Genomic DNA, 13,990 nt, shown 5'->3' on the forward strand with positions numbered 1-13,990 from the left:
GGCGAACATGCACTTTTTGTTGGGCACCAACGAGCATTGCGATACTACAAATAAAATCGTTAGGTTCGTCACTACAGGGTCGGCATGCAGCAGCTTACGCTTTTGTTTCTCGCAAGAGAAGGAACGGCCTCCCACTGTGATAAGTACCTAGTTTTGTTTTTGTGTTTCACGCTTTAGTGGTGTGGAATGTGGTAGCTTAAAATATCATCATGCTTGGTGGTAGCTGGGAAGGGAAAGGCAGTCTGAAATGTTTAGGCCCCTGAGCAGATGAAACAGAAGGACATCCACAGCCCTGCTTAACAGAGGTGGGACTTGCCAGTTCAGTTCACCACTCCAGGAACTGGCAACAAGGAGGCATGAGACCTACTATAAGCAGAGGTAATGAATGCTATTATAAACTGGGTGGTTCGAACCCTGAATGCTGATTGGCTAACAGCTGTGATATATCAGACCGTAAACCAGGGGTATGACAAACAAAAGTATTTTTTACTGCTCTAGTTACGTTGGTAACCAGTTTATACTAGCAATAAGGCACCTCTGGGGTTGTGATATATGGCCAATATACCACGGCTAAGGGCTGTGTCCAGGCACTCTGCGTTGCGTCGTGCCTAAGAACAGCCCTTAGCCGTGGTATATTGGCCATATACCACACCCTCTCGTGCCTTTGTGCTTAAATATGGCATAGAGTTGACTCCAAGACCCTGTATCTCACGCCACACACACACACACAAGCCACACACACACACACAAGCCACACACACACAAGCCACACACACACACACAAGCCACACACACACACACAGGCCACACACACACACACAAGCCACACACACATGCACACTAATGATGCATTGTACAACATACAGAGGGCATTCACACAAACCTACAGTGGTGAAAAAGGCACTCATTTGTCATACTTGAGTAAAAGTAAAGATACCTTAATAGAAAATGACTCAAGTAAAAGTGAAAATCACCCAATAAAACACTACTTGAGTAAAAGTCTAAAAGTATTTGGTTTGAAATATACGTATGTATCAAAAGTAAATGGAATTGAGAGAAAATCATTACAAATTCCTTATATTAAGCAAAACAGACAGCACCATTTTCTTAATTACGGATGGCCAGGGGTACGCTCCAACACTCAAGACATAATTTACAAACGAAGCACGTGTGTATAGTGAGTCCACTAGATCAGAGGCAGTAGGGAGGACCAGGGATGTTCTCTGTTTAGTGAGTCCTCCAGATCAGAGGCAGTAGAGAGGACCAGGGATGTTCTCTGTTTAGTGAGTCCTCCAGATCAGAGGCAGTAGGGATGACCAGGGATGTTCTCTGTTTAGTGAGTCCTCCAGATCAGAGGCAGTAGGGATGACCAGGGATGTTCTCTGTTTAGTGAGTCCTCCAGATCAGAGGCAGTAGGGATGACCAGGGATGTTCTCTGTTTAGTGAGTCCTCCAGATCAGAGGCAGTAGGGATGACCAGGGATGTTCTCTGTTTAGTGAGTCCACCAGATCAGAGGCAGTAGGGATGACCAGGGATGTTCTCTGTTTAGTGAGTCTACTAGATCAGAGGCATTAGGGATGACCAGGGATGTTCTCTGTTTAGTGAGTCCACCAGATCAGAGGCAGTAGTGATGACCAGGGATGTTCTCTGTTTAGTGAGTCCACCAGATCAGAGGCAGTAGGGATGACCAGGGATGTTCTCTGTTTAGTGAGTCCTCCAGATCAGAGACAGTAGGGATGACCAGGGATGTTCTCTGTTTAGTGAGTCCACTAGATCAGAGGCAGTAGGGATGACCAGGGATGTTCTCTGTTTAGTGAGTCCACTAGATCAGAGGCAGTAGGGATGACCAGGGATGTTCTCTGTTTAGTGAGTCTACCAGATCAGTGGCAGTAGAGATGACCAGGGATGTTCTTTTGATAAGTGCGTGAATTGGACCATTTTCCTGTCCTGCTAATCATTCAAAATGAAATGAGAACTTTTGGATGTCAGGGGAAAATGTATCAAGTAAAAGGCACATTATTTTCTTTAGGAATTATAGTGAAGTAAAAGTAGTCAGAGAATACTAAAGAACAGATACCCCCCCCAAAAATACTTAAGTAGCACCTTAAAGTCATTTTTACTTACGTACTTTACACCACTGATCAAATCTACACGCAGAAAACGAACCCGCAAACAAACAAAAGGTATACCATTTTATGAACAGATAAAGACGGGATCTGCTGATGTAGCAGACTGCTTGCCTCTACAAACAAGGGAACATGAGAGTGTCAGAATGGCATATATAATGACTTAAGCAAACACAAGCAGAGAAATGAAGGACCTAGAGAAAAATCAGACCACAATATATATCCAATCAAGGTAAATATTTATACGTCCATGTTCGCTCAGGTTGGCCTGTGCGTTTTAATTCGAGGGAATGATATCTGAAGGCATGCATCTCCCTGACCGGCTCCCTGACCGGCTCCCTGACCGGCTCCCTAACCGGCTCCCTGACCGGCTCCCTGACCGGCTCCCTGACCGGCTCCCTGACAGGCTCCCTGACAGGCTCCCTGACCGGCTCCTTGACCGGCTCCCTGACCGGCTCCCTGACCGGCTCCCTGACAGGCTCCCTGACCGGCTCCTGACAGGCTCCCTGACAGGCTCCCTGACCGGCTCCCGGCTCCCTGACCGGCTCCCTGACAGGCTCCCTGACCAAACAGCAACACTAAGGGACCATCAGGGATTTATAAAGTGCTGTTCATTTATTGAAAGGCTCCTGAAAAATCAATATTTAATGGACCATCAGGGTTTTTGATAAAGTGCTGTTCATTTGCCTTTCGTCCGTAAAACCTCACCATACCTACTGATTCCTGAATTAAGTTCAATGGCCATTTAAACATACACAGCTCATGCTACCCCCCCCCCCCCCCCCGAAACAAAGCAGTCATTAACGTGGTTTTTGAGAAGATGTGATGAAAAGGATGCAGAAAGGGAGGTCCACTTTGCCTTTCGGTCCGACGACGAAAACCTCACCATACCTACTGATTCCCGAAATACACATCTACAGTTCCACACACAGAAATGGCCATGAGTAAGCAGAACATACACAGCTACATGCTACCCCCCCCCCCCCGAAACAAAGCAGTCATTAACGTGGGAAGTGAAAACGAATGGGTTTAACGCCCAGAAGATGTGATGAAAAGGATGCAGAAAGGGAGACCGTGTGCCCCTCCGGAACACGGCCGAGGCGACGCACACACGCGTGTCATTAACGTGTCATTAAAACGTGCCCCTGGGAAAGGTCAGCTGGCACCGCGGGAGGCTGATGGATGGGGGCTCGGCGGCGATGCCAAAGTCAAGTGACCTTTCCACCGCCCCGATCCAAAACTCCCCCCGGAGGTGGCAAGATGGGCCTCGACAGCAAATCAATCTTGAAGCTTGAGGACACGGAGGACAGTTGTAAATGAAAAGAAGAAGAGGGAAGATCTAGGTACAACACCATACCACAGTTAACATTTAGGCCTTACTAATAACACACAGGCTGCCTAAAATGGTGGCCTATTAAATTATGTCTCCATTAAGATTGGTTGACAGGGGAAGGGGGGGGGGGTGTATAATGGGAATGTTTGATAAAGTGAGTGAGTAATTCATTCGGGATTTCCTGGCTGCCGCTCTCTGTCCCCACTTTGCCACTGAATCACAGGCGATTAATTATGCAAACTACACAGAGGCCCAATTCTGATCCAATTTAAATATCCAAACCTTTGCTTTGCCCCCCACGTAATGGATTTGAAGTCCCTGCACAGGGAGTGTAAAACCATGAGTTTCCCCCAACCAAACCTAACTAGCCCCAGCCCCAGAAAAGCAGTATTCAATGCATGTCCTACTGGAAACTTTACCAGTAAACTACCAGAATGTTGGTGTCTTTCAAAGATTTTATGTAATCTAATCACCAAGATATCTCGTGGCCCTTTTGGGTCCTTCAGATTATCATAGGTGTCTGTAATTATCTCTGTTCTTCTTTGTGGCCTTATCACATGTAAAATATATCAAATCATTAAAATAGAATGAGAAATCAGTAAAACATTATCCTTAACATAAACCATTATCTTAGTGAATACCACTGGTGTTTAATATGAGGGTTTCAGTATGACATATCCTTTAAATATTTTTTATTATGTAAATATGCAAATGTTGTGAATGTTTTGCGGTCAAAACAGTTTTGAAAAAAGTCAATAGTTGGACAATTTATTTTGTTGATTCTATGCTTTTTTTCCTCCATTAAATTTGGCTATTTTCTCTTGAACCATATGGGCACAGATATTGATATTAAATTACCAAACTTATGATAGATTGCCAAATATTTTCTGTTTTCTACCAAAATTACTGACGATTCGGGTAACGTTGATAAATTACCCAGTAGCTTTGCAACCCTACTCACACTGTGGTAAGGGAATATTCCCTATGACTCAGAGTAAACTTGTCACTCCAACATCAAGAGGATGTACAGGAAGGAAGCCATATGAAAATTTGCTGTTAGTCAGCATATTTCTATGATGCGGAAAGCACCCGTTTTTAAAACACACCTCGTCCTAACTGTGGCCCTCCAATATGTCACCCTAAATGCGGCCCTGCAGAGTTGGGGTCCATTCACTTCCATCAAAGAATGAAACACGACCCGTTACTCTGGCAACAACCTCATCCCTGACACTCGGTGCCAAAACGAATACTATTACCTTATATGGAAGCTTGACCCGAGCACTGGCCTAACAATCGCTGTCCGTGTCCCCTGTCACTACTCTGTTGGTTGTCATGACACTTACTGTTGTCCGCCGTTTCCCGTGCCCCCATCTCCCGCTCTCTGAGTGCGTCTGCCTCCTCCTTCCTCCTTGCCTCCTCCTTCCTGAGATCATCCAGTTGGGTCTGTAGGTCGTCAGAGACCCGCTGCAGGTCACGCAGCTGGGCCTGAGGAGATGGAAGACAAAATGGAAGACATCCTCAACTCAACGCAACACATAAGCCCCTACGGCAACCTAACGCAACATTACAACGTATCACACATTTATTACGTAATTACGTTACTAAATAAAAAGTTAAGACGGTATATCTTGGGCAAACTTAATAGTCAAGCATGAAAACCTTTCTGTGCATGTTTCGCTGTTTGAAAAGGAAAGAGGGGGGGGGGGAGGCAAAATGTGTTGTGTAGAAGTCATGGAAGTGGGTGCAAATGTACAACTCCTTAAATTGTATCTCATTCATTTAAGGAGTGGGGCCTGAATGGATTTAATGATGAATCTCAAGTATTGAGCCTCCTATTCAGTTATTTTCTCTCTCTCTCTTTCTGTATTCGCAGCAGCAGCTCTGCTGTAAAAGCAGAGAGGCCTACACAATGGACTATTTAAATCACCAGCGCCAGGCTGTGTTGCCGTGGCACCAAAATGACACTGAATGACAGAGAAGCATAGACTATCATCACTCTCTGTAATAGTCCAATTAATGAACAAAACGTGTGTGTGTGTGTGTGTGTGTGTGTGTGTGTGTGTGTGTGTGTGTGTGTGTGTGTGTGTGTGTGTGTGTGTGTGTGTGTGTGTGTGTGTGTGTGTGTGTGTGTGTGTGTGTGTGTGTGTGTGTGTGTGTGTGTGTGTATTACTTTCAAATATCCCCTCTGAGTGTTTCTCATAATGCAATGATGAATTCTAGAGCTGTGGTTACGATAGGGATGACTAGCTTTCTGGGGTATGTTCCTTCCTTATCCACATTCAGCAGCCAGAGTGATTTATGGAGTCCATTTTGAGTTAGCGCCGAGCATACCTGCTCCAATGTATAGCACTGTCTGGGTAAACAAGTGCCTCCAGACTACATTATCAAACTTAAAGCCTAAACAACTAGCCTAAGTGCTAACATGCTAGCATGAGTAGCTACCATCAACCCGACACAAGACTAAAAACTATATTATTTTGGTGGCAAACTTTGATGGCAGATTTACAAAAAAAGTTGGAATGTCCTTCATTCTGTTTTACGGTATGTACACTGTCATTCAATCTAGTCCTCAATCTTTTTGTAAAACAAAACAGAAACATGATAGAAAAAATTATTTATTATTATTATTATTATTATTAAAATATTATTTATTCAGTACGCTGGAAGGTATTGTTGACTCAACATGAAAAAATATTATAAATATATATATTATATATATATATATAATAAAACATTTCAATAGGATACATTATTCCAGCAATGTCTCTAAAAGGTCTGGTGTTCTTCTAACAGTCTCCCCTTGGGATAGGTTCCCTTGGGGTCATTGTGTAAGGTTCCTAGGAGTAGCCCCTAAAGCACTCTGCCATATCAACAGAGACACATTCAGATCAGAGGATCGAGAACTGCAGTAGGGGCAGGGGGGGTTGTACAAGCCTGGATCTGTCAATCACCTACACACAGAAACAGAACATTGACCCGAAATATTCAACAAAACATGCCCTGGGTATAAGAAGCCTGTCAGCTGGCAATCAGAGGAGGGTGTCTGTGTGTGCATCTGTGTTGCGACTGAGTCAGCTGACTATTCCGCGTCATCGTAGTCGGCTGACTATTCCGCGTCATCGTAGTCGGCTGACTATTCCGTGACTATTCCGTGTCATCGTAGTCGGCTGACTATTCCGTGTCATCGTAGTCGGCTGACTATTCCGTGTCATCGTAGTCGGCTGACTGATTCCGTGACTATTCCGTGTCACTATTCCGTGCCATCGTAGTCGGCTGACTATTCCGTGTCATCGTAGTCGGCTGACTATTCCGTGACTATTCCGTGTCATCGTAGTCGGCTGACTATTCCGTGTCATCGTAGTCGGCTGACTATTCCGTGACTATTCCGTGTCATCGTAGTCGGCTGACTATTCCGTGTCATCGTAGTCGGCTGACTATTCCGTGTCATCGTAGTCGGCTGACTATTCCGTGACTATTCCGTGTCATCGTAGTCGGCTGACTATTCCATGTCATCGTAGTCGGCTGACTATTGCGTGTCATCGTAGTCGGCTGACTATTCCGTGTCATCGTAGTCGGCTGACTATTGCGTGACTATTGCGTGTCATCGTAGTCGGCTGACTATTGCGTGTCATCGTAGTCGGCTGACTACTGCGTGTCATCGTAGTCGGCTAAGTATGGTGGATGTGAGTGATTATGGGTGGCTGTAGTAGTAGTGGTGGTGGTGGTACAAAGCATGACAGCTGTTATAACATTGTGTTAGTAGTTAGGCATGTACATACATTAGGGTAGGTGCTAGTTTAAACAGTAACCATAGCAACACGCGGCATGGTTGCAACATGTATTCTGGTATCAACTATATGTCTAGGAGACGTGGAGGATTGGGCAGGGTAGGAACACACTGATTTCCCTGGGTGACGGTCAGACAGGTAGCCAGTGTATATTACCACTGCTATATCTACCTGTTTCTCCCGCCAGGTGAGGACGCCTTCCTCAATCAGCAGCTGCTTGAGTCTCAGCCTCTCACCCAGGACCCTCGTCTGGCCCTCCACCTCCGCTCGCTCCCTCTGTCCCAGATTCCTGGAAGAAAGTAAACGCGGCCGTCACTACTGAGAAAAACCCACCGTCTGTCGTCTCCACGGACACCTCCCATCCTCTTCTAACAGTGATGCCATGGGCCAATTCTGGAGTGCTCACAGTGTACTCCCCCAGTACAAATGGGAAAATAACTTGGTACATGAGCTAGAGGTGGATTCTGTGGAAGAGCAGATATTTGCCCGAGATACAGTAGAGGGTAGGAGGTTGTGAGGTCGAAAATTAGGTATAATATTTTTTGTTTGTTTGCAGTTTTGAGGCATATGGCATCATTAAATTAAACCTATATTGGTGCTTGTGTTTTCCAACCCATGGTGACCCATCTGGGCTACCCATGTGCTAGTCGTGGCAATGAACAGCAATGCAATTAGGGGCATTTTACTAATTGAGGTTGTGGCTATGCTTTGACTTGGGAGTCATAAGAGAGTCTAGCTAAATAATATGCTTCTGAAAAATGTATGCACACCTCGTATATATATTTAAAGAATACTTTTTTCCCTTTCAAGCATTTCTTAAGTGGAATTAGAGTCCTTCGTTGTTTTGACACCAAATCTAAAAGTGTTGTTCAGACGTTTGGAAACGAACCAATTATCCCGAAGGAAAATATCCACAACGTCTCAATTGAACTGAGAGGCTGCTGTTGTTACTATCCATTCTACTTCTATTTGGTAAACAAGCACAATAAGACGGCAAAATGAGAAGCCAATGAGGTGGTGGCTATTGAACTCTAGTTATCCAGGATGTATTCACATTAAGAATTGAGTTGCTAAAGGAATCCTACTATGTCAACACAGCCCTCTGTCTCTAGCACAGTGTCAACACAGCCCTCTGTCTCTAGCACAGTGTCAACACAGCCCTCTGTCTCTAGCACAGTGACAACACGCCCCCTGGTGCTAACATTCTGTATGACAAAGGTTCACTGGTTATCATTGTCACGTAGGCCCAACAGGCTCTGATCCCCTACACATATCTCTACGGAACGGTTAGGACAACAGGAACATTTATTTTACTATTCATACCAACAACAAAAAAATCCTTTCTGAAACGCAAATCATATCCATTTCAAACAGGTGCTCTCAATTGGGATGTCGGATGGCATGCCAATGGGAACACAATCCAGCTCCAGATGAGCTAGACCTGGGCAACCAGGGGTGTCTACTCTGGGCTAGACCTGGGCAACCAGGGGTGTCTACTCTGGGCTAGACCTGGGCAACCAGGGGTGTCTACTCTGAGCTAGACCTGGGCAACCAGGGGTGTCTACTCTGGGCTAGACCTGGGCAACCAGGGGTGTCTACTCTGGGCTAGACCTGGGCAACCAGGGGTGTCTACTCTGGGCTAGACCTGGGCAACCAGGGGTGTCTACTATGGGCTAGACCTGGGCAACCAGGGGTGTCTACTCTGGGCTAGACCTGGGCAACCAGGGGTGTCTACTCTGGGCTAGACCTGGGCAACCAGGGGTGTCTACTCTGGGCTAGACCTGGGCAACCAGGGGTGTCTACTCTGGGCTAGACCTGGGCAACCAGGGGTGTCTACTCTGGGCTAGACCTGGGCAACCAGGGGTGTCTACTCTGGGCTAGACCTGGGCAACCAGGGGTGTCTACTCTGGGCTAGACCTGGGCAACCAGGGTGTCTACTCTGGGCTAGACCTGGGCAACCAGGGGTGTCTACTCTGGGCTAGACCTGGGCAACCAGGGTGTCTACTCTGGGCTAGACCTGGGCAACCAGGGGTGTCTACTCTGGGCTAGACCTGGGCAACCAGGGTGTCTACTCTGGGCTAGACCTGGGCAACCAGGGGTGTCTACTCTGGGCTAGACCTGGGCAACCAGGGGTGTCTACTCTGGGCTAGACCTGGGCAACCAGTGGTGTCTACTCTGGGCTAGACCTGGGCAACCAGTGGTGTCTACTCTGGGCTAGACCTGGGCAACCAGGGGTGTCTACTCTGGGCTAGACCTGGGCAACCAGTGGTGTCTACTCTGGGCTAGACCTGGGCAACCAGGGGTGTCTACTCTGGGCTAGACCTGGGCAACCAGGGGTGTCTACTCTGGGCTAGACCTGGGCAACCAGTGGTGTCTACTCTGAGCTATCAAATAAGCGCCAAATGAAAAGAAAACAAGCAGGAGTCCACTCCTGAACTAAGGTGTATGATTTTAGAAGTACGGACTCCCCCGTCCAACTGACCTGCATGTGTTTTGGCAAGGCGTTTGACTTCTGTACTCATCTGAAGCGTCACAGCAGTCTGGAGGGAAGAACGGTAAAAAGGCATTTACACACCAGGCAAATCAATGAGATACACAAGAACATGAGATCTCAACAAAGACAAGAGTGCCACATTGACCTCCGAAACCTCTCTTGTGCGTTCTTATTGATCATTGAAATGCAGCCATTTAAAAATCCCAATCTGCTGATGCCTACAGCTATGTTCAGCACCTGACAAAATAACTACTACTTAGCTAGGTCGGATTTCATTCCCGGGACTTGCCAGGGAGCGACCAGAGGCCACGAGAGCGGTCACAGTTGGAAATTCCTCAATTACGCTGGTATCCCATTGGTTGAGCAGTAGCTAGAGTGCCAGAGCCAGACACGGTTAAAAGCTCTCAATGAGCCGAGAGGACAAACCACCAACTCTAAGTGGCTCCATTCAAGGTGGGAGGATGAGAAGGTAAAATGCTACCGGAGTCAGACACTAAACCCCTCCCTTAGTTCCTTCTTTTTCTCCATTGCCTGCTGCTGCCGTGTGCCATCACAAACAGCCAGGGAAGACTGTGATGGGGGGGGGCAGCGATAACGGGAAACGTTCCATTTTTTTTTTAGCTTTGCAGCGCTCAGAGACAAGAGGGAAGGGGGGACAAAAATGATCTAATTAAAGGATTTACAGCAGCAGGCTTCACACGCCATGAGGAGGAGGAGGAGAGAGAGGTAGAGGAGGAGAGGTAGAAGAGGAGAGAGAGGAGGAGAGGTAGAGAGGAGGAGGGGGGATGGAGAGAGGAGAGAGAGAGAGGAGGAGGAGAGGTAGAGGAGGAGAGAGGATAGAAAGTAGGAGAGGTAGAGGATGAGAGAGGAGAGAGAGAGAGGAGGAGAGGTAGAGGAGGAGAGAGGAGAGAGAGGAGGAGAGGTAGAGGAGGAGAGGTAGAGGATGAGAGAGAGAGGAGGAGAGAGAGGAGAGAGAGAGGAGGAGAGGTAGAGGAGGAGAGAGGATAGAAAGTAGGAGAGGTAGAGGAGGAGAGGTAGAGGATGAGAGAGAGAGGAGGAGAGAGAGGAGAGAGAGAGGAGGAGAGGTAGAGGAGGAGAGAGGATAGAAAGTAGGAGAGGTAGAGGATGAGAGAGGAGAGAGAGAGAGGAGGAGAGGTAGAGGAGGAGAGAGGAGAGAGAGGAGGAGAGGTAGAGGAGGAGAGGTAGAGGATGAGAGAGAGGAGAGAGAGAGAAGGAGAGGTAGAGGAGGAGAGAGGAGGAGAGGTAGAGGAGGAGAGGTAGAGGAGGAGAGAGAGAGAGGAGAGGTAGAGGAGGAGAGAGGAGAGAGAGAGGAGGAGAGGTAGAGGAGGAGAGAGGAGAGAGAGGAGGAGAGGTAGAGGATGAGAGAGAGGAGAGAGAGAGAGGAGGAGAGGTAAAGGAGGAGAGAGGAGGAGAGGTAGAGGAGGAGAGAGAAGAGAGAGGAGGAGAGAGAGGAGGAGAGGTAGAGGAGAGGGAGGAGAGGTAGAGGAGGAGAGAGAGGAGGAGGTGAGGTAGAGGAGGAGAGAGAGAGGATGTTGAGGATGAAAACAGAATGCTGTTCAAGGAGACGAGGTAGAGGAAGAGCGATAGAAGAGGAGAGGTAGAGAGGAGGAGGGGGAGAGGGGGGAATCGAGGATGAAGACAGAATGCTGTTGAAGCTGAAGAGCGGGAGAGGGGGAGAGGGGAGAGGAGGAGAAGAGGGGGGGGGGGTCTTGTTTACTGTTTTGCCTCTTTATCTCAGTTTGTTTCCTCAACGAAAGGGAATGGCAGCGAGTAGAACAACTTCCAAGATGTCAATCTTTGACAGCATTCAAAATGTGTTCTCAAAGAGAAGAGCCAACCAGTGGGACATCACTGAGACAGTGTTCTTCCTACTGGAGTGGAGCCCACTGTAGTCACAGCTGACATTTGTAGTCTAGTTTAAACAACAGTATGGCCCGTTCAGTAGCAGTCCGTGGCATCAATGTGAAGGACCAAAAGATGATTGTAAATAACTCAGCCTTGGTCTTTGAACTACCTAATCAACATTTACACAAGAACATGACTGGCTTAAAAGGCTGTAACAAATGGATTCAACATGTATATAGTATAATCTGGTTAATACAGTAGAGTACATTACAGTACATTACAGTAGAGTACATTACAGTAGAGTACAGTACATTACAGTAGAGTACATTACAGTACATTACAGTAGAGTACATTACAGTAGAGTACAGTACATTACAGTAGAGTACATTACAGTAGAGTACATTACAGTAGAGTACAGTACATTACAGTAGAGTACATTACAGTAGAGTACATTACAGTAGAGTACAGTACATTACAGTAGAGTACAGTAAATTACAGTAGAGTACAGTACAGTAGAGTACAGTACATTACAGAACATTACAGTACATTACAGTAGAGTGCATTGCATTACAGTACATTACAGTACATTGCAGTAGAGTACAATACAGTAGAGTACAGTAGAGTACAGTACATTACAGTAGAGTACAGTACATTACAGTAGAGTACAGTAGAGTACAGTACATTACAGTAGAGTACAGTACACTACATTACATTACAGTAGAGTACATTACATTACAGTAGAGTACAGTACACTACAGTACATTACAGTAGAGTACAGTACATTACAGTAGAGTACATTACAGTACATTACAGTAGAGTACAGTACATTACAGTACATTACAGTACATTACAGTAGAGTACATTACATTACAGTACATTACAGTACATTGCAGTAGAGTACATTACAGTAGAGTACAGTACATTACAGTAGAGTACAGTACATTACAGTAGAGTACAGTAGAGTACAGTACATTACAGTAGAGTACAGTACACTACATTACATTACAGTAGAGTACATTACATTACAGTAGAGTACAGTACACTACAGTACATTACATTAGAGTACATTACATTACAGTAGAGTACAGTACATTACAGTAGAGTACATTACAGTACATTACAGTAGAGTACAGTACATTACAGTACATTACAGTACATTACAGTAGAGTACATTACATTACAGTACATTACAGTACATTGCAGTAGAGTACATTACAGTAGAGTACAGTAGAGTACAGTACATTACAGTAGAGTACAGTACATTACAGTAGAGTACAGTAGAGTACAGTACATTACAGTAGAGTACAGTACACTACATTACATTACAGTAGAGTACATTACATTACAGTAGAGTACAGTACACTACAGTACATTACAGTAGAGTACATTACATTACAGTAGAGTACAGTACATTACAGTAGAGTACATTACAGTACATTACAGTAGAGTACAGTACATTACAGTACATTACAGTACATTACAGTAGAGTACAGTACATTACAGTACATTACAGTAGAGTACATTACATTACAGTACATTACAGTAGAGTACATTACATTACAGTACATTACAGTAGAGTACAGTACATTACAGTACAGTACAGTACATTACAGTACAGTACAGTACATTACAGTAGAGTACATTACAGTACAGTACATTACAGTAGAGTACAGTACAGTAGAGTACAGTACATTACAGTACATTACAGTAGAGTACAGTACATTACAGTAGAGTACAGTACATTACTGTAGAGTACAGTACATTACAGTAGAGTACAGTACATTACAGTACATTACAGTAGAGTACATTACAGTAGAGTACAGTACATTACAGTACAGTAGAGTACAGTGCATTACAGTACATTACAGTACATTACAGTAGAGTACAGTACATTACAGTAGAGTACAGTACATTATAGTACATTACAGTAGAGTACAGTACATTACAGTACATTACAGTAGAGTACAGTGCATTACAGTACAGTAGAGTACAGTGCATTACAGTACATTACAGTACAGTACATTACAGTACATTACAGTAGAGTACAGTACATTACAGTAGAGTACAATGCATTACAGTGCAGTACATTACAGTTAAGTACAGTAGAGTGCAGTATATTACAGTACATTACATTACAGTGCAGTACACTACAGTTTGCTAGCCATGCACAATAGGGAAAACTTTACCGCAGATGCCATCATTGACACGTGAAGATGGTATGTAGTGAGAGCGGTAGCCGAGGCTGGTGCAGTAGAATCGGCCATTAGGACAGGCTGCAGTGCCTAAAAGAGGGCAAAGTTCAAAGGTAAGTCTGTGATGACTGCATTTCATTACTAAGGTAATCATTGGAAGCGGATTTTCAATGGAATAATAATTAACGTCG

The 13,990-nt window shown here is 45.3% G+C and overlaps 1 protein-coding gene across 2 annotated transcripts in view; it reads right to left on the reverse strand.

The window, feature by feature from the left end:
* LOC124014322 (glucosidase 2 subunit beta-like) overlaps positions 1 to 13,990 on the reverse strand; it is a 254,158-nt gene that overhangs the window by 235,025 nt on the left and 5,143 nt on the right. For both annotated transcript variants that reach the window (XM_046329175.1, XM_046329174.1), the window contains exons 3-6: positions 13,794 to 13,889; positions 9,730 to 9,787; positions 7,419 to 7,536; positions 4,803 to 4,944 (exon numbers count right to left, since the gene is read on the reverse strand). In XM_046329175.1, the coding sequence (XP_046185131.1) occupies positions 4,803 to 4,944; positions 7,419 to 7,536; positions 9,730 to 9,787; positions 13,794 to 13,889 (414 nt within the window). The remainder of the gene's footprint in view (positions 1 to 4,802; positions 4,945 to 7,418; positions 7,537 to 9,729; positions 9,788 to 13,793; positions 13,890 to 13,990) is intronic.

Source organism: Oncorhynchus gorbuscha, linkage group LG25, assembly GCF_021184085.1.
Source record: "Oncorhynchus gorbuscha isolate QuinsamMale2020 ecotype Even-year linkage group LG25, OgorEven_v1.0, whole genome shotgun sequence".
NCBI classification, from domain to species: domain Eukaryota; kingdom Metazoa; phylum Chordata; class Actinopteri; order Salmoniformes; family Salmonidae; genus Oncorhynchus; species Oncorhynchus gorbuscha.